This window comes from Natator depressus, chromosome 2, assembly GCF_965152275.1.
Source record: "Natator depressus isolate rNatDep1 chromosome 2, rNatDep2.hap1, whole genome shotgun sequence".
Classification (NCBI taxonomy): domain Eukaryota; kingdom Metazoa; phylum Chordata; order Testudines; family Cheloniidae; genus Natator; species Natator depressus.
Genome location: NC_134235.1, coordinates 234,664,115 through 234,689,440, shown reverse-complemented (window position 1 = coordinate 234,689,440; position 25,326 = coordinate 234,664,115). Strand labels below are relative to the sequence as shown.

Below are 25,326 nucleotides of genomic sequence, written 5' to 3'. Positions count from 1 at the left end.
CTAAGGTCGAATATTATCAATCGTCAGAGATTTTTAAACAAATGCCCTTACACCAGTGGAAAACACAGCTTTGTTTTATATCCTGGTAGGTTACAATTTTTTGGCCCATAAAGTCACTTCATTCTAACTCTTGCTTTATGTCCACATCCCTAAAGCTTCAATTCCAACACAATTTTTGTATCTGCCATCTTGAACTGCAGGGGTTAAAAACCCTGGTGCTGTATTTATACCATCTGAAAGCAACTTGGGACCAAATTATATCAAGCATTAATCTCTTAATCTAGCAGTTCCTCATACAGTATGCATAACTGAATCATATGACGTTTTGATGGCATGAAGTGTAAGATTATCACAATTAGATGATTTTAAAGTGTAGGCCAAGGTATTCATTTTTAACTTTTTACAGTACAGTATCATAAATGTGCATGGCCTTTTCAAAGCAAAGACAATGCTGAATACTAACAGTGTAAAACTTCTCTAGTCTCAAACTCAAAAACATATTTATAAATTTGCTGTGGCTCCCTCCAGATGAGATCTGAAATGTAGTTGGAGCTCATGAGCGTTTCCTGTTGCAGCATTAGAAGTGGTAGAATAGCTTAATCAATTTAGACTTTTGGTGATACTGGGTGGGAGGAAATTGTTGTTATAAAGATAGGAAAAAAAAAACTTGCAAAGTTTGGTTTCCTTTCTCCTTAAACCCAACACTGATTCCCTACTTTTCACCCTTCACTATGTTTTTGATCAAAATACAGTTCCTGGGTCCTTTCCCCAGTATTCTGCCTGAACTCTCCAATTGCCTCATAATTTGAAAGAAGCTGAAACCAGAGCCCTTAACAATAAAGTTGATGCTTATTTAACAGGAATGAATCTTAAATAGGATGATTGAGAGAGACCCTATAATGTGATTGGTATCATTAGGCTGTTGTATCTTTTCGAAAATGGAAATCTGAACTGCTCATATATAAAGAAAGAAATCAGTAAAACAACATGAAAAGTTTTTTTTTCAAATTGAATAAATCCCTCAGCCCACCCGCACATAATATCTGTTATCTCCTTGACCAGTCAATGTTAGAAATATTTGTAGGAACAGTAGATCTTTCCAAGCAATGGCTCTGGACCTATAATCAGAACTTTTCAACCTCTGGTATGTTAATATAGCTGTTTTAGGATGTTCTATAACTCAGCTGTCTGAACAGACTTATTAAAATCTCTTTTAACACTAATTATATACAAATTTTCTCACCATATCCCTGCTCTTCTGATCTTGGGCTCTTGAATTCTCTGCCATTTGTGACTGATTGTAGGGTGGTTTTGCACTTTGCATAATTAAGGACTTAATCTCCTTTCATTTTGGAACCTAAAATAGGATTTATAAGGTTTGTATTTTACACAAATATAAATGTTTAGCTGTATTAGTGTATATGTATTGTGTTTTGATTGTTAGGGTTATGCAAGACAGAAGAGAACAAGCAAGACAAGATTTGAAGGGTTTGGAAGAGACTGTGGTAAGTTAGTTATTACAATGTGTACTTAAGATAAATGCTTGTAACTTTTGTTCCTGTTAAGAATTCTAAGCTGTAAAATACTTATTTATTGTTTTAGGCAAAAGAACTTCAAACACTACACAACCTTCGGAAGCTGTTTGTTCAAGATCTGGCTACTAGAGTTAAAAAGGTAACATGGCATGATAGCAAGACTTGTCTCTATTTAAATGTGGTAGTAAGTAAGTGAGCCTAACTAATTTAATGTAATGTATCACTCTTTTCTGTTATTACCATAGAGTGCAGAGATTGACTCAGATGATACGGGAGGCAGTGCTGCGCAAAAACAGAAAATTTCCTTTCTTGAGAATAATCTTGAGCAGCTTACAAAAGTCCACAAACAGGTATAGTAAAACTTAAGACTAAATGAAATTAACTTTAGAACTTCAAAAACTGTTGTTCGAGATGTATTTTAAAGGTATAATGCATGTGTACATATTTGTATCCTGGAGTAGTTGTTTGTACACTTCAGAGATGCGTGCTTGTCTCAAATTTTAACTTCAATTTTTAATATTAAATACATAGACCAATGTATTCCTGTGAAGGTTTTTTACAATTTAGACTGAAATGGTGGTGTGTGTTTGTATATATAATACAGTGGTATCTATCTATAGTTAGATACGTGGTGTAGTTCTATTGACTCTTAATACTTAACAGGAAATTTTACTGTTCATATGTATTATTTTAATTAGTTTATTCAGTTTAAACTTTCAACAAAGTATTGTCCCGTCTATTATGGTTACTCTCATCTTGCTACAGTGTAATTATTATTTTTTCAGGGAAAAATTAAAGATATTTTGCTTATCCTCAGCTGGTACGTGATAATGCAGATCTTCGCTGTGAGCTTCCTAAACTGGAGAAACGACTTAGAGCTACAGCTGAGAGAGTTAAAGCTTTGGAGTCTGCACTAAGGGAAGCCAAAGAGAATGCATCTCGTGATCGCAAACGATATCAGCAAGAGGTAGACCGTATTAAGGAAGCCGTGAGATCCAAGAACATGGCCAGAAGAGGACACTCTGCACAGATTGGTTAGTAAAGAAGATACTGCAGTTTCCAAACATGTTTTGGTTAACTTTCCTTTCCTTTCTCTTCTTCTTCTTTTTGGATAACTTAAGGCCAAATTCTGTCCTGCATACATGCCTGCAGCTCCTAGTAATGTCAGTGAGAGTTGCACATGTGAAAAAAGGCGGGATTTATCACTTAGTACAAAAACTGCAGGAGTTAATTTCAGTGTACAGTACATGCAAATCTTTGTAAGTCATTGCTTTGTTGACGTGATTTGTCACTTCGGTGGGTGGGCTTTCACACCATATAAAACCTCACCTGCATGGAACACGAACTACCAAGGTGAATGTTCTGTCTCCTTTAAAAACAAAAGTTTGAACATAAACAAAAAATTCTATAATTTTCTCTGCAAGTCTTTGTTATACTTTTGTGATGGCAAGATTACGAAGTGGCTATCAAAACAAGGGAAGGGACAAGAAACTTAAGTGTACTCAATTTCATTAGCAAATTAGTAATGCCTTTGCTAAAGCAACAAACACAATTTTCACAGTACTTTTTTGGTAATTGATTTGCTTAGTTATGTATTTTGAGTAGAAGGATCTCATCAAAACTTGACTCTCATGACTCTCTAAAACTGGAAGATCCAAGGAGAAAATGCAAGATCTAAGACTTCTGTAATTCAATGTTTTGAACTTAAACACAACAGTCCTCATCACCTTCCATTCCAAATGCAAGGTCCATTCCTTCAACTTTGCCTTCTCTAATATCAGTACAAAGCAACATGTACTTAAAAACAAACAAAAAAAGCCCAATCTCAAAACACTCCATCGCTCGCAAAATTTCCCCTCTAGCGAGGATGAGAACAAAACCACATGTGACGGATGTTACTCAAATCTCTTAATGCAAGACTGTAAGGCACTTGGATACTGTGGTGGTGAGAACAGTATAAGAACATGGAATAGAACATACATTTTATTAATTTATAAAAAGTTACCCTAATTTCCACTTTAAACAGCAGGATAGGTACAAGTTACTATGCGCAGTAATTATCATAATCTGTAAAGCCATTCCTCTGCATGCTTAAATATTGAAGGTGCTTGCCAATCAAAATATAGTGCTTCTTAGTCAAGGATTTAATGCTGTGGTCATTACCTTAGTACCTGAGCAGCTATCACCTACCATGATTTATTATACAACATAAAGAATAAGATGGTATCATCCCTAAAAAGAGGATGTTGACCTGTGGAATTTGTTGCCAAGGGATGTTTGTGAAACTATAACTGGGTTCAAAAAAGAATAGGTAAGTTCTGGAGGATAGGTCCATCAATGGCTCTTAGCCAAGGTGGTCAGAGATACAACTCTGTGCTCTGGATGTCCCCAAGTCTCTGACTGCAAGATGCTGTGACTGTATGACAGAGGATGGATCACTCAATAATCACCCTGTTCTGTTCATTCCCTCTGAAGCATCAGCATCTGCCACTGTCAAAAGACAGGGTACTGGGCTAGACAAACTATTGGTCTGACCCAGTATGGCCATTCTAATGCTGGGAACAGAAAGTGATGAAAAGAGTTAATCTCTCTAAAATGTCTTGCATTCACAGAAATTGGTAAGGCTGGGAAGAAATGTATGCTCAGAGAGCAAGTTCTGTATCCAAAAAATGATATGAGTCACTAGACAACTCTTTTATAACTTGCATTAATCCAAAATACCAGTTATTAAACAGGAGTTCACTTGACACAAATTCTTCTATTTGTGGGAAGTCATTGAAAACAATTCGAATATCCGATCTAGCTAACCTGAGGGTGGTCTAACACAGCATTATTATCCATTTTTCTTGTGTTATATAGTAACAGCTTTCAACCTCAGATTTCAATGGCAGATTAAACAACATCAAGAGTATTTGCTTATTTAAACCTGAAAACACAGTAGAATCTTGCCAATCTATACTTTAGTAAACCATCAGTCTATATTGAAAATGGATTTAAAGATTTGTTGCTCAAAGAAGTAGGAATCTGGAAAATTTTCCTTGTGCTGCTGGGGTGGGGCCAGTGCCGTGAGCGAACGCTCCCCACTGGTCAATAGCAGAGCACCACCTCATCCCCTAACCTTAAGTTTTCACTGAAGCCCTGAGACAGGACTGGAAAAGCTTTTCCCATCTTGCCCGTCTCCCCCAAAAGCCATGCTTCTGAAATGGGATCAGGATAAACCCTGCAGAAAGTGTCTTATGTTTGCTGCAGAAGTAGGGGGGAGAACTGCTGTATTAAAATGGTTTTGTTTGTGCAGACAGTAGTTTGCGTTGAGGGGGGAAAACAGTCCCTTATTTCTACTTCCTCTTAGATCACCAGAAGGACAAGGGAATGGGGAAGATTTGAGGGTCTCTTTCTACCTTTGTCACAGAGCATAGGGAGAGGCCTCTGATATGCTAGAAAATGGCCCTGGGCTGACCTATTCAAAGAGAGTGGCTTTCTGTGAAAGGCCAAAAGCTAGCTGGACAGGGAAGGGGGGAGGTAAACTATTTTAGTCCAATTCTATAGAATTGTGCATGCAGATTTCTCTGAGCATACCAACTTTAACTATAACACAAGCACAGAGCTTCTTGTGCTTCCAAAATCCCAGTTTTAGAGCTGTACCCTCTCTCCTACTGCTGAGGTCAGCTAGGCTTGAGAAATTGCTCCAACTTCAGAGCCCTAAGAGGAGAGTGGGGCATGTCCTGGGCCTATTTTATGATTTTTTTTGCTATAAATTGGGGAAGGATGAGGGAGAAAAGGCCCTTCCCATGCTGAGTTGCTGGAGAGTGATGGTAGTGCTCCTGTCCCTGATCTCCCATCCTCTCCCTGGGGGATTCCTAAAGAGGAAGAGAATCTGTAGCTCGATAAGTGCCATAGCTTCATTTTTGTCAGGGAGTAGCAGCTGTTTGCCAAGATAAGACTTCACCCTGCTAGCTTTCAGCCTAGGCCCCAAAACTTCTCCAGCTGATGCTGTCAGCTAAGAAGATACCTAGTCAGGATGTAAGAGAATGCATAACCACCATGAACCCTGTTGCTATATATGGTGATCACACTGGCAGATCTTTTGATTCAGCTTTTTGAAGGGAGGATCTGACAGCAACTGCTGAATGCCTGATGTGGTACACCTTAGCCAGTAGCAAAAAGTTGGCACTTCCACCTTTGGATAGGGCACAGCTTCTGCAACTGCATAACTCAAGAAGCTCAGATATAACAGCAGCAGAAACTTCAGTAGCTTGTTTTCTTGATAAGGCAGAATCAGCCTGGTTGGGCCTTAAGGCACAGAGTAACTGAATTTGCACATAGTTCTTCACCTAGTTGGTTTTAAAAGATACTTAGACATCTAAGAGCAAGCTTTTGCCTACAACAGTTGTTGCAGCCTTGTGAACCTAATTTTAATTATCCTAATTAGCATTCATCTGTTTCATACAACCAATCATATGATACATCACCTGAGTATAACAATGTGGTTATTATAATCCCCAAAACATCACTTCCTTAGATTTTAAAAATGTTTTTCTCATTTTAGAAAGCATGATGCAAATAGTAAAAATATGTATTTCTCAGGGTGTCATAAAACAAAATATTAATGAATTTAAACAATAAAAGGTCAAATGATTAGAATTGCTTGGTGTATGATTTCTAACAGTCACATTTTATTTCATGTAGCTAAGCCTATCCGTCCCGGCCAGCATCCAGCAGCTTCTCCAACTCATCCAAGTGCAATTCGTGGGGGAGGTGCGTTTACTCAAAACAGCCAGCCAGTCACACTGCGTGGAGGTGGAGGACGGCAGGATAAAGTGTAAGTTTCTCTTAGTCTCTAAGGTGCCACAAGGACTCGTTGTTGTTTTTTGGTGATACAGACTAACATGGCTACCATTCTGAAATCTTTCTCGGGGCTGTTTTTTAGTGTCTCCTTAAACTACTGTATTTCATAGTTTGTGTTCATAATCCATCCAGCTGTGTAAACAAACCACTTGAATATTCTGTGGTTATATCTTGCAACTAGAGGACTATGCTAAAATATGTAAATAAGCAGCCCATACTGTTGCCTCCTTTTGTACACCAAAGTCCAGTTGTGTAGTAAAGGGGCAGTTCTGGGGTTAGAAATCGTACTTCTAATTGAACAAAATACAAAAGCTGTAATGTATAGATCAGTTTGCCACAACCGTACTACATAAAACATCGAATGTAGATGTAAAAACTCTTGCTGTTTGAGTTGAGTTCTCAATGTTACTTTTTTAAAGTACTATACAGAGTGCTTCAGTGGTCAGATTTTCAGTAACTGAGATTAGTATGTGATTTTAAAAAAAGCATGAGTATATATTACAGCAAATGAGCACTTATTGAAATCAGTGGGACCCTTCACATACTTAAGTACCAGTGTTGATATGGGGCTTTAAAGCATATTTTCACACTGATAGATTCATGGCAGTTGGTTGCTCCCCTCTGCTCACTGTAAAACATCGGCCCTATTTTGAGTATTCCATCTGTCTGAGCATCTGCTGCACAATTAGTTTTCTGTATTGAAACTGTCTGCGTCTTAGGTTGAAGCACAGTGCACACTTAGAGCCCTGCAGGTCTTCAGATCCTGTATATGTTATAAATCTCTCCTTAAAGACTCAGAATTTGGCTTTTATCTTAGTTCCATTCTTTCCTAGTTACTATTAACATATTTTCTAAAGTTTCCTTTACACTGATTTAAAAGTTATTGAAGGCTATTAGGGGTTATGCTTTTTGTTTCTGGGATTAGAGAGGGGCCAGAGAACAGGAGTGTGAAGTACAAGATTTTCAAGTCCAAGTCTCTTAAGTATCAGACAGCGAACTGATGCTGGCAGTTGATTAGCACCCAGATACCCTGGTGATTGGCTGTTTTATAAATACTCAGATCATAGTTCTCTCCCATTGATAGAATTTGTATATTGACTTACTCTCATTGCCTATTGAGCTGTCATCTCACTTGGAAAAGAAAAAGAACTTCCGCTCTTTGTAGCTGTATACTAGTTGGCATTGGGAAATTCAAGCAGGGAGACTGTTAGCTGCTAGACTGAGTTCTTAAGTTTAGGAGATTAGCCAGCTAAGAGAGATAAGTGACATAACTTTTGAAGCCTTAAATTTTTGTTGTCAGTGCTAAGAAAATCGCTTCTGCATTAGGTTATTGCAGTACTCCCCTGGGCGGGGGAAGGAAAAGAGGGATAGTCATCTGGGCTAGTTAGAAATGAATTTTTTAAAGTTTTTAAAAAATGGAAGAGTTGTGAAACTTCTGTTTAACACTGGGATCTGCAGACCTCCCATTGACGTCGGTAGTAAGTTCCATGTGTCCATCAAAGGCATGGTAATGGCCCCTAGTATTTATGCTTTTCACATTTAATTTTACAGAGTAAAAAAACATTACCAGTGTATGGACAAATGGAGTTGTGCTCTCTTTGGGCAGTTACATCAGTTTTACCATTGAAAACTCATAAATTTCTCCTCAGTCTGCAGATCATGTCAAAAACCTTATCACCTGTTCCTCTCTACCTCCCCACTTTCCAGCCACCCAACAATGGTATTTTGTTCTGAACAGGTGTGTGGCAGAATGTGTGGGAGATTGGAAATGTAGGTACATTATTTAACCATTTCTGCCAGGGTTAGTATGGATATTTCACACTTGAAACTTACTGAGTGGCAGGCTTTTAGAGGTCTTGGAAGAAACAGGGAGTCCACTTTTTAATAGGTAATGTAATTTAATTGTTTTCATGAAAAAATATTCATAAAACAAAAGAAGGGTAATTATTAGTCTACTACCCTTACAACCCAGCCTTTTGGGGATGACTAGTGGGTAAGGATGTCTCATTCCAAACACCCCCTTCTTTCTAAAACAACTGTAAAGATACAATTTGAAGAGCATCTTTATCAGGTGCTGCACCCAACCACCACCCGCCTCAGTGAAAATCTTACATGCTGAAAACTGCCAAAATATCAGTTCTAAGTAGCTGCCAAATTTATATACATGGGCAATGGTCATAGGAAGTATTGGCATATTATGTGTTTGTATTAATATAAGAACAGCCATACTGGGTCAGACCAAAGGTCCATCTAGACCAGTATCCTGTCTTCTGACAGTGGCCAATGCCAGGTACCCCAGAGGGAATGAACAGAACAGGTAATCATCAAGTGATCCATCCCCTGTCGCCCATTCCCAGCTTCTGGAAATAGAAAAGAAGACACAGGATAGAAAAGTCTTTTTTTCCTGCCTTCCAGGGAATTGGCTACATAAGTAGCTTGCAGTAATTACGATTGTTTTATCTTCCTGTAAATTGTAGACATCAAGGTATTTAAAACAAACATGCCTGTTGCTCATTTTGACATCGTGAGGTATAAAGCAAACTTCAGACAGTCAATTTTGATGAAACCAACTAAAGGTTGAAATGGAAAGGATATTGAAAATAGCACTAAGCACCTTGTTCTTAATTAGTATAAATGATTATATTTCATGTCATTGGCATATGTTTGCATATCTATTTAACTGTCTTTTTCTTTATAGTTGCTGAAAAGTAAATGAAATATGAAGATGATTGGATATCATGCAGAGTGTGTCATTCCATGACACTAATCTCTGCCATTGAGGATTGTAGGATTATTTTTTGAAAATGTATAAATTATACCTGGCCTGTACAGCGCTCTCCCCTCCTACAAATTCTGCTGATTTCCCAACAAAACTAGAGTGCAATTTTGGCGTCTTGAAAAATGACATGTTACTTCAAGTGTAGCCCTGTCCATTACAGTTTGTCTTTCATGTCTTAAATTTAGTCTGCACTGTGCCAAGTTGAATGTATGTTAAGAAAATCTTAGTTCAAATTTCCTAGCTTAATTTGTGTACATTTTATTGTCTTAGGGAATGTGGAACAATGTTGACATTTTTTTCGTTTTTTTTTTTTTTTTTAATTTTTACCACTTTAAATAACACTACTTTTCCCACTCTGAGTTAGAACAGCACTGTGCATTGAAGTTCTCCTTAAGTGATGTTCTATGTAGCCAGGACTAATATTATTTGTACAGTGTGGAAATACTGAAGTGTGCTTATGACAGCTGCCATCAGGCACTTAAATCTTGAAACCACAGAACTAAAGATTTCAGTTTGAACAAGGCTGTTTAACTGTTATCTGATTAAATACCTGTAATGATATTTTGAGTTAAATACTGTACAAGTAACAAGAGTAAACTTAAGTTTACATGGGAAAAGGCTTTGGCTATAGAATATTTCATCTGTCCTGTTCTTTATTCTATGCATAGCTTGATGGAATGAAAACATTCTGCTTCATTCTGATGAGCTTGTTCACTGTCACCTGAGTTGGACAAACAGATATTTTTCACTAATTTAGCATACACTGAAATGAGCTAGAGTAATCTAGGATTCAGTTCTTATGTTTCCAATACTGTATACATACTGGAATTCTTGATGAAATTTAAACTTTCAATTTGAGAAAATGAGTCAGTTGAACAGCTGGATAATTAATTAAAATCCACTAATAATGGAGGCAAAAAAACATTTTCATAGCTGATACAGCCAGTAATCCCAGAGACATATGTAAAAACTGTGCTAAACTGAATTGTATTGTAATCTGTTTACTTCTAGAAATATTTAAATGTCTACTCTACAGTAGTTGTATCAAACTTTTTTCTTTTTCTCTTTGCAATATAGTTCTGTAGGATTGGCTAACAACAAATAAACTGTTTTGGTTTTGAGCTGATTTTTCAGAGGTTTTGAGCACCCATAACTTCCACTGAGATTAGGATCAGGCTTTTAATGTGGTAATTTCATCATTTGTGTAATTTATTCCTAGGGTTTTAGCCACTATATTTTTAGAACAGTCCTTCTCAAAAGATAGAAATGTTACCAGATCTTTGAGAGGGAAGGAACTTAATGATATGAAAGAGAGTTCAAATAGTTTTGTCCTGAACCAGTTAATGTTATCTTTAATATTAGTGGTCTGACCTTTTTTGGCTATTCATCAGGCATAATGGAAACCTAAAAGCTCCATAAGGACCTCAATAGTAAATCACTTTTTTAAAAACTTTTTATACAAAGTAAAATATTTGTGCTATGATGTAGCATACTCAAATCTTAGACCTTAATTCAACATACTTTTTTCTGTTTCCTTGCTAACTACTGCAGCTTGACTTTTGTAATAGGTTAGATTTTTAAACCTATTTGTTTGCATCAGCCAGAAATCGTCAATGTTTTGGAGTTTTCAACCTTTAAAGACCTATTTTTGCTCTTTGGAGTGTGTTTCTATCAGTCCTAATTGTGCAAATTCTTCTGAAGCATGATAAAGTCAGCATATCAAGGAAAGAGGACAGTGAAGTGGCAGTTATGATAGATGGTTTTAAATGGAGTCCTCTTAATGGAAACAGCCTTGTCCATTATCTCTGAATATTAATTGCACATTTTCAGACCTCTACATATTTTACTTTACACTGGCTAAAAACTGGCTTCCTTGGAAATATTCTCAGATGAAGCAGGATCTTTTTCTCATGTAGATGGTAGTTTCATTCCTGTTAGTAATGTATCACGGGTATTGGTGCTGAACATTGCTGTGTAATAAGCAGTAAAATAAACTGTAACTAGCATGTAGCTCAAAATGTACATCACTTTTTTTTTATATCTAAGCTTTTTTGTTTTAAGCTTTTATGAAGTTTACCAAGAATTGCAACTTACAATTTTCAAAGAAATGGCTTTTTTGTTCTTTTTGATTCAGTTATGGTAGGTCATCTGGACAGGACAGTTACTGTTTTGTAAATTAAATCTGTAATAGACTGTTAAATGCATTGCTGTTTCAATTTGCAGTCTGAGTGGTTTTTATTTTTATGTTCCTCTGGATCATATTTTTTAAAAATGGTTTAGAGTAGGAACTTAAATAAAGGAATAATATTTATTCATGTTGAGCAACTAAATTATTTGCATAACTTAAATACTGACTCACTACTGTGTGTAACTCTAAATTTGACATGAGATGACAAGTCTACCTGTGGAACACAGTGACTTAATTTCAGTACATGAAGATGCATTAAAACATAATTGGTTTGGAGAAGACGCCATCTAGTTTTAACTTACCTGCATGCTGTAAATGTATCTGTGTTTAAATAAAGAGAAAAAAAACTTTGAAATGTAGTGAACTTTATTAAGACCTTGCAATAGTGTCATTGAGTCAGCTTCATATTAATACTTTTCACTTGGCAAGACAACATGTATTTTGTTGTGGGTTATAATTGTTATACTCCACTTTATTAGAGCCTTTGTGTAGTTAATGTCGGTTAGTGTAGGTGTTGGAAAAAGATTATTCCATCGGTCTTAACAGTTTGCGTTTTTTCACTCTTGTAAATTCATGTTATGAAAAGCTTCCAAGATTGATTGCATCTTATTCATGACAAGACTTTTAAATATGGTGTGAGCTGCTTCAGCAGTGGATTTGTCAACCCACCACAAAGACAGAGGCATTGATAGCATATGCTGTTTTCCTAAATAAACTGATATGGAGAAGAGAGCTTGGATTTGATTTCCTTTTCACCAGTATCTTCACTGACTTCTATAGTTGCTTCTAATTAAGTATGAAATCAGGATAAAGCCAAAATCTCTCTTCTCTCCTCCTCTCTTCCTCCCCCCCCCCCCCAAAAAAAAAACCACCCCTCCTCAAAATGATTTGTAGGGGATTTGTTTGAAGTAGAAAACACACAGGCACTCTAAATACACAGGCCTATGTGGTAGGTGTGAGAAACTTCTAGGTATAGAGACTTCCCTAATTGCTCAGTGCAGCCCTTTCACTTGGCTTGTCAGTAATAGTGGTCACACTGAACTGGCTAAAGTCTGACTACAGCAGCCAGTTCCTTTTTCTTAAAAACGGGATAAAAGCACATCCATGGATATTAACTGCTATTTTGCCTTTAAAATACTTCAGTACACCATTTCCTGGTTATGGGAGAGAGTCATTACCAACCTTCCACTACATCCCCTTGGTTAGATTGTTTCATAAACTATTCTAGAGGGCAGGTTAGAGTGACAGTGGGGAAGAGAAAAGTATGCTGACACTGCTTCTCTCCCTCACCCCAGCAATTTGAGGAATGCAAAAAATGGGTAACAGGGCAGGAGTAAAGCAGTCTGAGGTCATAGGCACAATGACAGCACGATGTCCTCCCCATACTGTGGCTGTGCTCTCATGCAACAACAGAGGATGCCTTCCCATTCTAGACAGGGATGGCAACAGGGAATGCAGCAACAAGGTCCCCCTACTTCAAGAGCCAGAGGGCTGCAGCATGTGACTCCCTAGTACTTTTACCAAGGGTATGTCTACCCTTAAAATGCTACAGCAGCACAGCTACACCACAGTAGTGCTTTGGTGTAGACACTACCTATGCCTGTGGGTGGGGTTCTCGTTGGTGTAGATCAGTGTTTATCAAACCGTGGGGCACACCCCCTGGGAGGGGAGGTGCAGAGAGAAGGCCAGCCATGATACGGGGCAGGGAGGGAGCACCATGCTTCCAGCCACACTCTGTCCTCAGACCAGCTCTGTCTCCAACCCTGTTCAGCCTCCAGCCTCAGCTCCACTGCTCCCCCACAGTTCTATCCTTGGCTGTGCCTTCAGCCCAAGCTCCCCAGCTGAGGAAGCCTTGGCTGTGTAGTAATTGGAGAATGGGGCGCAGACAGATTCAGTTACTGGTAAGAGGGGGTGGGGGCAACTGAAAAACTTTGAGCACCACCTGTGTAGATAATGAACTTCCCTGAGAGGGGGTAGCTAAGTTGATGGAAGAATTCTGTAGACCTAGTGCTGTCTACACAGGGACTTAGGTCACTGTAACAATGCTGCTGAGGGCTGTGGATTTTTCACACACTGAACCAATGTAGTTAAATCAACCTAATTTTCTAGTGTAGATAAGCCTAAATGGACTGGGCCTATTAAACTCTTTTCCTGCTACGCAGTCCATTGTAAAGGTGGCAGAAGGCTCCACCAGAGCAGATGGTCTTGGAGTTAACACCCCAAATGAAGTGAATGGGGCAATTCAAATCTGAATTATTGCTTCCAGCTCTCTGCCCACTTCTGGCAGATGTCAGTACACCAGTCATACTCCATTCACATTTTCTACACAATCATGAGGTGAGAAACTTTTAAATGAAAGCTCACTGAATCTGTACTTACATGACTCCAGAAACTGGGGTTTTATGTACAGACTTATAGTACATATGGCTTGATCTGGGCTTGCTTCGGCAGCAATGCAGGAAAGAAGCAAAATAAGAGACACATGAAAATCTGCCCTTTCAGCATCATGATACATCTGAAAGATGGCCACTTTGCACAAAAATTTTCAATACTATAGGGGTAAGAGGTCAAAGCAGAATTCAGCCTCTGGATCCAGTTACCTCAGTTTGTTATATTTTTCTCTGTCCACATTATTCCAGATTAACAAAATGCTTTCTAGCTTTACTTAATTAAAATGTTGCATAAAAACAGGAAACTAAGAGGTAAGGGAGGTACTTTATTTTAAATACTGCTACCAAAGTCGTCTCAGCCTTCCCTAGACCTTTAGACTTCAAATCTAATTTTACTAGACCTTTCTGAAAGCAAGACAATTTTTTCAGAAGCCTTCCTAATTTACTTTTTTTGTATGGAGCCATGAATTATACAGCAGGATAAGTAAAGGATACTAGATAGAGAAATAATCATGAAAGCAGTTTCATTAGTTCTCCTGGGCACAACCAATTGATCGAAGATCACTTAATCGATCTCTAAAACCAAGTACAATTAAACCCCTTTGTCATCATTATCACAATTCAGGGCAAGAGCACCTATATTCGCCTTCATGATCCAGCAAGGGTACTCACTCTTTAGGCTTCCAGCACCACAGCCCTTACATCTCTTGGGTGGAGACACATGTCATGCTCCCTTGTGACCTGTGTTCCCTGTAAGCTGTGCTGCGCTGTTGGGTGGCCACCCAGGAGAGATTCAAGTGCTGCCCAGTTGACTAGCAGAGTATGTACAGCTGGCAGCATGTGTTGAGGTGCTCCTTCCCCCGCTGCTTTGCAGCCACATTGCTCCATGCTGCACCTGCTCCTGGGACCCTCCTGCTGGCTGTGCAGAGTAGGGCGGGAGAGAGGAAGGTGCTGATGTCAGGGTGACCCCCTCCTATCCCCGCGCCTGTACCCCATCTCCACAGAGCAGGGGAGAGGGGACAGCCTGGCTCAGGAGGACTCGGAGGTGGAGCTGTTGCAATCTCAGGTCTGAACCACGAGTGACTGAGTGCCTTTCTTAAAGAGATAGCACATGGTTTCTGAGACTTTCCCAGCAGCCAGCTCACACAGTCTCACTCTCACACACACTCTCTCTCCCCTGCCTCCCCGTGAGAAGAGACAGCAGGGCTCAGGACAGAGCAGGGGAGCCTTCTGTGAGTGCCTTAAAGAGACAGCAAACAGTGTCTCTAAAAATGGCCATGTCTACACTACGAAAGTACTCCGATTTTACAGAAGTCGATTTTTGGGAACAGACTGTATAAAGTCGAGTGCATGTGTCCACACTAAGCACATTAATTCGGCAGTGTGCGTCCACAGTACCGTGGCAAGCGTTGACATTCCGAGCGGTGCACTGTGGGTAGCTATCCCAGTTTCCGCAGTCCCCACTGCCCATTGGAATTCTGGGCTGAGCTCCCAATGCCTGATGGGGCCAAAAATTTGTTGCGGGTGGTTATGGGTAAATGTCGTCAGTCAACCCTCCCTCCCTCTTTGAAAGCAACAGCAGAAAATCATTTTGCGCCCTTTTCCCTGGATTGCCCAAGCAGACGCCATAGCACGGCAAGCATGGAGCCCATTCAGCTCACCGCAGCAGTTATGACCATTGTAAACACCTTGCGCATTATCGTGCAGTTTATGCAGAACCAGCACCTGAAAAACCAGGCGAGGAGGTGACTGCAGCGCGGTGATGAGGACATGAACACAGATTTCTCTAAAACCACGGTCCCCAGCAATTTGGAGATCATGGTGTTACTGGGGTACGGTCAAGCTGTGGAACGCCGATTCTGGGCCTGGGAAACTAGCACAGAGTGGTGGGACCACATAGTGTTGCAGGTTTGGGATGATTCCCAGTGTCTCCGAAACTTTCACATGCATAAGGGCACTTTCATGGAACTTTGTGACTTGCTTTCCCCTGCCCTGAAGCAGAAGAATACCAAGAAGAGAGCAGCTCTCACAGTTCATAAGAGAGTGGCAATAGCCCTGTGGAAGCTTGCAATGCCAGACAGCTACCTGTCAGTAATCAATTTGGAGTGGGCAAATCTACTGTGGGGGTTGCTGTGATGCAAGTAGCCAATGCAATCATTGAGCAGCTGCTATCAAAGGTAGTGACTCTGGGAAATGTGCAGCTCATACTAGATGGCTTTGCTGCAATGGGATTCCCTAACTGTGGTGGGGCTATAGATGGAACGCACATCCTTATCTTGGGACCGGATCACCAGGGCAACCAGTACATAAACCGCACTGGGTACTTTTCAGTGGTGCTGCAAGCACTGGTGGATCACAAGGGACGTTTCACCAACATCAACGTGGGGTGGCCGGGAAAGGTTCATGAGGCTCACGTCTTCAGGAACTCTAGTCTGTTTAAACTGCTGCAGGAAGGCATTTACTTCCCAGACTGGAAAATAACTGTTGGGGGTGTTGAAATGCCTATACTTATCCTTGGGGACTCAGCCTACCGCTTAATGCCCTGGCTCATGAAGCCATACACAGGAACCCTGGACAGTAGTGAGGAGCTGTTCAACTGTAGGCTTAGCAAGTGCAGAATGGTGGTAGAGTGTGCATTTGGACATTTAAAGGGTCGCTGGCGCAGTTTACTGACTTGCTCAGACCTCAGCGAAACCAATATTCCCATTGTTATTGCTGCTTGGTTCATGCTCCAAAATCTCTGTGAGAGTAAGGGGGAGACGTTTATGGCGGGGTGGGAGGTTAAGGCAAATCGCCTGGTCACTGAATACGTGCGGCCAGACACCAGGGCAGTTAGAAGAGCACAGCAGGAAGTGCTACGCATCAGAGAAGCTTTGAAAACCAGTTTCATGACTGACCAGGGTACTGTGTGACATTTCTGTTTGTTTCTCCTTGATGAAAACCCGCCTCCTTGGTTTCCTCTAAATTCCCTGTAAGCCACCCCCCCCCCCCCTCGATCACAGCTTGCTTGCAAAGGAAATAAAGTCACTATCGTTTAAAAAACATGTATTCTTTATTAATTTATTACAAAAATAGGGAGATAACTCACAAGGTAGCCCAGGTGGGGTGTGGGAGGAGAGTAGGAGGGAAGGAAAAGTCCACTTCAAAACTTGTTGAATGACAGCCTTCTGTTGCTTGGGCTGTCCACTGGGGTGGAGTGGTTGGGTGCCCAGAGCCTCCCCCCTGTGTTCTTGGGCATCTGGGTGAGGAGGCGATGGAACTTGGGGAAGAGGGAGGGTGGTTAAACAGGGGCTGCAGCGGCAGTCTGTGATCCTGCTGCCGTTCATGAACCTCCACCAGACACCAGAGCATGTCCGTTTGATCCCGCAGTAGCCCCAGCGTTCCCTCATGCCTCCTCTGATCTTCCTGCCACCACCTCTCCTCACGTTCATCGGCCACTTTCCTGTACTCTGCTATTGTGTCCCTCCACACATTCTGCTGAGCTCTGTCAGTGCCAGACAACTGAATGAGCTCATAGAACATTTCATCGTGCGTGCGTTTTTTTCGCCGCCTTATCTGAGATAGCCTTTGGGACGGAGGAGGGAGGCTTGAAACATTTGCAGCTGCTGGAGGAAAAAAAGGGAGTGAAGTATTTAAAAAGATACATTTACAGAGCAATGGCTGTACTCTTTCACGGTGAACAACACTATTCACATTACATAGCACATGTGATTTTGGTATGAGGTCGCATTTTGCATCTTATATTGAGTGCCTGCAGCTGTGGTGTTAGAGATCACACACACAGTGCTGGGCAACAGAATTCGGCTTGCAGGCGGCCATGGTAAGCCATAGTCTTTCGGCTTCTGCAACCTTCAGAACAGCAGCGCCCTCCTTTCCCATACCAAGTAAAGCACGTTGAGTTGGCCATTTAGTGCTGCGGTTTTCCTGTTAACGTGCAGCAGCAGAAATCAAACTAACCCCCTCTCCCCCCATCCAATTCTCTGGGATGATTTCTTTACCCCTCACCCCACCGCGTGGCTGGTATCAGGGAAGATCCCTGCTAGCCAAACATGAACAGCTCAGCGCCAATGCCCCCCCCCCCGCCCCCCTACCGCGTGGCTATCTGCGGGGAGGATTTCTTTTCAGCCACAGCCAAACAGCCCAGTAGGAATGGCTACCTCTGAATGTCCCCTTAATTAAATTCCCCTATTTCAACCAGGTTACCATGAACGATATCACTCTCCTGAGGATAACACAGAGAGATAAAGAACGGATTGTTGCTTGAATGCCAGCAAGCACCGGGACCATACGCTGCCAGGCTTTGTCATGCAATGATACCAGATTACTTGCTACTAGCGTGGCGTGGTAAAGTATCCTACCATGGAGGACGGAATAAGGCTGCTCTCCCCAGAAACCTTCTGCAAAGGCTTTTAGAGTACCTCCAGGAGAGCTTCATGGAGATGTCCCTAGAGGATTTCCGCTCCATCCCCAGACACGTTAACAGACTTTTCCAGTAGCTGTACTGGCCACGAATGCATCCCAAGTCCTCAGGGCTATTTAATCATTAAAAAATGCTTGCTTTTAGAACATTTATTATATTTAAAAAGGTATACTCACCAGAGGTCCCGTCTCCAGCTTGGTTGGGTTGGGAGGGTATTTCAGACAGGGTGATAAAAAGATCCTGGCTGTCGGGGAGAATGGTGTGCTGTGTGCTCTCCTCAAGCTCATCCTCCTTGTCTGCAAAATCTTCAGGCATGGTGGAGAGTACTCCATCATCGGAGTCCACGGACAGGGGTGGGGTAGTGGTGGCAGGCCCCCCTAGAATTGCATGCAGCTCAGCATAGAAGTGGCATGTCTGTCCCGCAGTGTCAGTTTGATTCTTTGATTTTCTGGTACGCTTGTCTGAGCTCCTTAAGTTTCACGTGGCACTATGTTCCGTCCCTGCTGTAGCCTCTGTCCCTCATGGCCTCGGAGATTTTTTGAAATGTTTTGGCATTTCGTCTTTAGGAACGGAGTTCTGATAGCACAGATTCCTCTCCCCATACAGCTATCAGATCCAGTACCTCCCTTTCGGTCCATGCTGGAGCTCTTTTTCGATTCTGGCACTGCATGGTCACCTGTGCTGATGAACTCGCCTGGCCAAACAGGAAATGAGATTCAAAAGTTCCCGGGGCTTTTCCTGTACAGTGCATCCGAGTTCAGAGTGCTGTCCAGAGCGGTCACAATGGTGCACTGTGGGATAGCTCCCGGAGGCCAATACCTTCAAATTGCATCCACACTAACCCTAATTCGAAACGGCAATGTCGATTTCAGCACTAATCCCCTGGTCGGGGAGGAGTACAGAAATCGGTTTTAAGAGCCCTTTATGTCGGAAAAAATGGCTTTGTTGTGTGGATGGGTGCAGGGTTAATTTGATTTAACACTGCTAAATCCGACCTAAACTCATAGTGTAGACCAGGCCTCAGAAACTTCCCCAGCAGCTATAACACACACTGTCTCTGTGTCTCACACACACACATTCTCTTGCACACACCTCCTCACACATACTTATATTATTGTTGTTACTTCTTGGTTCTTTCTGCACATATATTCTCTCTCATTTTATTCTTTCAAAATGTGTTGTTTTAGTGTTTTGACAGGTCTATACATTTCATAATTTTTATTTCTCTTACACGTAAATTTAGTAAATTTAATTCTTTGACTAGTGAGTTCTAAAATGCCTAACTTGTCCTGACTGGAATAATTATCCCTATGGTAACTTTTAAAAAACATATATTATATGTAGGTTTTTTTTGTTTCTACTGGTGGCGCACATCTGCACATACCTCCGTGCACATAACAAAATGTATTCCGCACATGAATGAAAAAAATTAGAGGGAACGTTGCTTGTGACTGAGGCTGCACAGTTCCCTGCCTCCCCTGTGAATTCCCCAGCAAGTCAGACCACCCGAAAAGCCATAGTCTCTGCTTTGCTTTCTCTTCAAAGGCTATGAACAGCTGCAACTGCCCATGTTTTAAAGTTACCACACAGCCCTTTCTAAACAGGTACATTTATTCCTAAGGTGACAGTGTTACAAAGAAACCATTAAAAGAACCTACACACATGCTAATAACCATCCCTACAATATACTGTCCCATTACTAAAAAGAAAAGAAGGACTTGTGGCACCTTAGAGACTAACACATTTATCTGAGCATAAGCTTTTGTGAGCTACAGCTCACTTCATCGGATGTAGCTCACGAAAGCTCATGCTCAAATAAATGTGTTAGTCTCTAAGGTGCCACAAGTCCTCATTTTCTTTTTGCGAATACAGACGAACACGGCTGCTACTCTGAAACCTGTCCCATTACTCTGTCCCTTCTGCACAACCTGCCAACCCCTCTTCATGTGCTTTCTAACAATAAGCATGGGGAAGCAGCCGACAAGTCAGTCGCTCAGTGTTTTGTTGACTTCAGGTGTTGCTGGTTATGGTTGTTGTAAAGATGGTGCAAGAAATTAGACTGGGGTTGGGGCGTAGCAGTTACTTTACCTTAAAAGTCCCTTAAACCTACATATGCTCAAATAAATGTGTTAGTCTCCAAGGTGCCACAAGTCCTCCTTTTCTTTTTGCGAACACAGACTAACACGGCTGCTACTCTGAACCCCATCATTAAACCTACATGGTAGCTTTAAGAAGCCGCACCAATGTCTTTGAAAAGGAACAACCTACACTGATGATCCACAGCTGAACCAGAATATTGATACACACTACACATATTTATATAGTTCAGACAAATCGCTCCACAGCTAAGCATACTAACTGCCTTCTGCTTCTGAGCTGTTAAGAAAGCGGCGTCTCGATGACTGCCTCCAGGAAGAAAAGGAAAGTGGCATAAACCAAGACCGGAGAAATCCTAGACCTGCGCTACTGTGGGTGTAACGGAGCGGAGATGTCACCTCTCCCATCTCTTTCCTGCAGATTGAATGGGAAGTTCGTCCCACGGCATCTGTTCTGAGACCAAAGTGTGCATGGATCCCCTCCCCCCAGTGTTGTAAGCATGTGTTCCACTGGGTTTATGCAAATGTAGGGTGAATTAGAGCAGCGGCCTCCAAAGCGGGGTGCGCAAGACGATCGATTGGGGGCGCGGCAGGGGGAGCACCGCCGGAGGGGGGGGAAGGGGGCTGGCGCTGAGTCCCCGGCCCGTGGAGGAGCAGGGGCAGCCGCGCAGCCCGCGGCTGGAAAGAAGCGGCGCTTTCCCCTTCAAAGCCGGCCGGAGAGAAGCGGCGCTTTGAAGGGGAAAGCGCCGCTTCTCTCCGGCCGCGGGCTGCCCCTGCTCCTCCGGAGTCCTCCGGCCGGTGCCCGCAGGGCCGCGTTCCGAACGGGGCTTTAGAGCGGCAGGCCGGGCCCCGGGGCCCCCTGAGCCCCTAAAGCCGCTGCGTTCCGGGTGGCCCTGCCTGCCTGCCTGCCGGCGGGGGGGAGCAGCTCCCAGCATCGTGGCCATGGGGTGGTGCTGCCCTGCGCAGAGCCACCTGCACCCCGCCCCCCCGCACCAAACAGGAGCTGCCCCAGGTAAGTGCTCTGCCCCTCCTGCCTGCCCCAGCCCTGAGCCTCCTCCCGCCTCCCCACCCTGAGCGCCCTCCCACACCCTAACTCCCTCCCACACCCCGCCTCCCCACCCTGAGCGCCCTCCCACACCCTAACTCCCTCCCACACCCCGCCTCCCCACCCTGAGCACCTTCCCACCCTAGCGCCCTCCCACACCCCGCCTCCCCACCCTGAGCGCCCTCCCACAACCTAACTGCCTCCCACACCCTGAGCGCCTCCCCACCCTAGCGCCCTCCCACACCCCGCCTCCCCACCCTGAGCGCCCTCCCACAACCTAACTCCCTCCCACACCCCGCCTCCCCACCCTGAGCGCCCTCCCACAACCTAACTGCCTCCCACACCCTGAGCGCCTCCCCACCCTAGCGCCCTCCCACACCCCGCCTCCCCACCCTGAGCGCCCTCCCACACCCTAGCGCCCTCCCACACCCCGCCTCCCCACCCTGAGCGCCCTCCCACAACCTAACTCCCTCCCACACCCCGCCTCCCCACCCTGAGCGCCCTCCCACACCCTAGCGCCCTCCCACACCCCGCCTCCCCACCCTGAGCGCCCTCCCACAACCTAACTCCCTCCCACACCCCGCCTCCCACACCCTGAGCGCCTCCCCACCCTAGCGCCCTCCCACACCCCGCCTCCCCACCCTGAGCGCCCTCCCACACCCTAACTCCCTCCCACACCCCGCACCCCTACCCTGAGCGCCCTCCCACACCCTAACTCCCTCCCAGACCCCGTCTCCCCACCTTGAGCGCCCTCCCACACCCTAACTCCCTCCCAGACCCCGCACCCCCACCCTGAGCGCCCCCGTATCACAAAGCGTTAAACCAAGATTTTCAAAAATAATAAAGCATACTCAATCACATTGCTCTCACTAAAATATTATTAATTTTTTTTAGTGAGAGCAAAAAGGTTGTTTGTACCATTAATAAATAAAATAATTATTTAAAAATATTGTTTTGTTTTTTAATTTCTATTTTTTGTGTGTGTTTTATAATTTACACAATATATTAGTACAGTAGTAGATGTATATAATTTATACATAAATAAATATACATATATTGGGGGTGCGTGCTCAAATTTTTTTACTGATAGGGGTGTGTGATCAAAAAAGTTTGGAGACCACTGAATTAGAGTGAACTAAAGAAATACGTTTCATGGCTGATAACATCATATTGGCGCTATCTGTGGCATCAGTTGTGGGGCCAGTGGATGCTTGATTTTGCTTTGTCAGCAACAGTATAAAATGTAAATTAGCTCAACAACGTGTAAATTTCAGTGCTATCCTATCTGTTTCACACCTTCATCTGTGCTGATACGATAGGACATTTTACATGATCATTTAGCATCCTGGTAGAAACGTTAGGCATTTACAGAGTATTTTATGTGAGGGCTGATCTACACTAGAATATTAGCTTGACCCAGGTATGACACTCAGGAGCATGGAAAACTCCTCCTACTGGTGTAGGTAGCACCTACACTGAAGTGCTACAGTGGTGCAGCTCTCTCTACCCCAGCCTGTATTCTAGTTTCCCTCAAATTGAGGTTGAAGGGATTGGGGCTCTTGGTTCCAATTTCCCTAGTCCTTTTCAACTTCCCTTGACTCACAGAGACAAGGCAGGTGGTGGCGTCCTAGGGATTTTTTCAGTGTCTGTACAGTAGGAGGTGCCCATCAGCTTCCCAAGAGCTGTGAGAAACTCCTGAACGCACTTTGGATTCTTCCATCATTTGAGTCTCAAAGCTCCCAGAGTAGCCAAGAAGCTTGAGGGAAAGGAGTAGTCATTTTCTTTGTGGTCAGTACTTGTTCCAGCAAGGGCTGATGATGCATCCAAACTCAAGTGCTCTAGATCTCTCGCTCTTTCCCTCTGTATGGCCTCTCTATCTGCCTTTACCTCCATGTCTCAGGTTTCACCTTCCTTTACCTGATTCAGGACATCACATTGTCTAATTTTTGTCCCCATCCCCATGACATTTCAAAGCTCTGAAAATGTATCTGACAGTGTCAACCTTTGGGAAAGGGTGGATTTTTTGTTTGTCCTATTCAATGCATCTAGGAAAGGGACTGCAAAGCTTCTAGGTATATCTTGCCTTACTGTATCAAGTTATGTATTTTGGAGATATTCAGGACAATAGAGATCCCTGCCTCTTCAGAACATAAGGTGTCTGCCTCGTGTGAGGAGAGAAGCATCATCATCATCCATGGATATGTTTACCTGGCCCTCCCTCCATGTTTCCTCTAAATTAGGGCTGTCGATTAACTGCAGTTAACTCACGCAATTAACTCAAAAAAATTAATCACGATTATTTGCACTGTTAAACAATAGACTACCAATTGAAATTTATTAAATATTTGTGGATGTTTTTCTACATTTTCAGATACATCATTTTCAATTACAATACAGAATATGAAATGTACAGTGCTCACTTTATATAATTTTTATTACAAATATTTGCACTGTAAAAATGATAAACAAAAGAAATAGTATTTTTCAATTCAGCTCATACAAGTACCATAGTGCAATCTCTTTATCATGAAAGTGCAACTTACAAATGTAGGGGTTTTTTGTTACATAACTGCACTCAAAAACAAAACAATGTAAAACTTCAGAGCCTACAAGTCCACTCAGTCCTACTTCTTGTTCAGCCAACCGCTAAGAGAAACAAGTTTGTTTACATTTACGGGAGATAATGCTGGTCACTTATTAATTACGTCACCTGAAAGTGTGAATGGGCGTTCACATGGTACTATTGTAGTTGGCTTTGTAAGATATTTACTTGCCAGATGCGCTAAAGATTCATATACCTCTTGATGCTTCGGCCATTGTTCCAGAGGACATGCTTCCATGCTGATGACACTCGTTAGAAAAATAATGCATTAATTAAATTTGTGACTGAACTCCTTGGGGGAGAATTGTATGACTCCTGCTCTGTTTTTCCATATATTTCATGTTATTGGATGATGACCCAGCATGTTGTTCGTTTTAAGAACGCTTTCACTGCAGAGTTGACAAAATGCAAAGAAGGTACCAATGTGAGATTTCTAAAGATAGCTACAGCACTTGACCCAAGGTATAAGAATCTGAAGTGCCTTCCAAACTCTGAGAGGGATGGGGTGTGAAGCACCGTTTCAGAAGTCTTTAAAGAGCAACACTCCGATGAGGAAACTACAGAACCCGAACCAACCAAACTGACTCAGATGATGAAAATGAACATGTGTCGGTCTGCATCACTTTTGATTGTTATTGAGCAGAACCCGTCATCAGCATGGACACATGCCGTCTGGAATGGTGGTTGAAGCATTAAGGGATATATGAATCTTTAGCACATCTGGCATGTGAATATCTTGTGACGCCAGCTACAACAGTGCCATGCAAACACCTGTTCTCACTTTCAGGTGACATTGTAAACAAGAAGCGGGCAGCATTATCTTCTGCAAATGTAAACAAACTTGTTTGTCTGAGTCACGGGTAGGCAACCTATGGCATGCGTGCCAAAGGCAGCACGTGAACTGATTTTCAGTGGCACTCACACTGCCCGGGTCTTGGCCACCGGTCTGGGGGACACTGCATTTTAATTTAATTTTAAATGAAGCTTCTTAAATGTTTTAAAAACTTTATTTACTTTACATACAACATTAGTTTAGTTATATATTATAGACTTATAGAAAGAGACCTTCTAAAAATGTTAAAATGTGTTACTGGCACACGAAACCTTAAATTAGAGTGAATAAATGAAGACTCGGCACACCACTTCTGAAAGGTTGCCGACCCCTGGTCTGAGTGATTGGCTGAACAAGAAGTAGGACTGATTGGACTTGTAGGCTCTAAATTTTTACTTTGTTTTATTTTTGAATGCAGGGTTTTTTTGTACATAATTCTAAATTTTTAAGTTCAACTTTTATGATAAAGAGATTATACTACAGTACTTTTATTAGGTGAACTGAAAAATACTATTTGTTTTTTACATTGCAAATATTTGTAATCAAAAATAAATATAAAGTGAATACTGTACACTTTGTTTTCTGTTGTAATTG

At 42.3% G+C, this 25,326-nt stretch overlaps 1 protein-coding gene across 3 annotated transcripts in view; it reads left to right on the top strand.

The window, feature by feature from the left end:
* The window catches only part of KIF5B (kinesin family member 5B), a 74,353-nt gene extending 56,393 nt beyond the window's left edge, over positions 1 to 17,960 (top strand). For 2 of the 3 annotated variants that reach the window (XM_074946181.1, XM_074946179.1), the window contains exons 21-26: positions 1,445 to 1,505; positions 1,603 to 1,674; positions 1,781 to 1,885; positions 2,353 to 2,569; positions 6,222 to 6,354; positions 17,936 to 17,960. In XM_074946181.1, the coding sequence (XP_074802282.1) occupies positions 1,445 to 1,505; positions 1,603 to 1,674; positions 1,781 to 1,885; positions 2,353 to 2,569; positions 6,222 to 6,354; positions 17,936 to 17,945 (598 nt within the window). In that variant the 3' untranslated portion in view covers positions 17,946 to 17,960. Of the gene's footprint in view, positions 1 to 1,444; positions 1,506 to 1,602; positions 1,675 to 1,780; positions 1,886 to 2,352; positions 2,570 to 6,221; positions 6,355 to 9,078; positions 11,703 to 17,935 lie in introns of those variants that run through there. The other variant, XM_074946180.1, reaches the window with a different exon arrangement.
* The last annotated feature ends 7,366 nt before the right edge of the window (positions 17,961 to 25,326 follow it).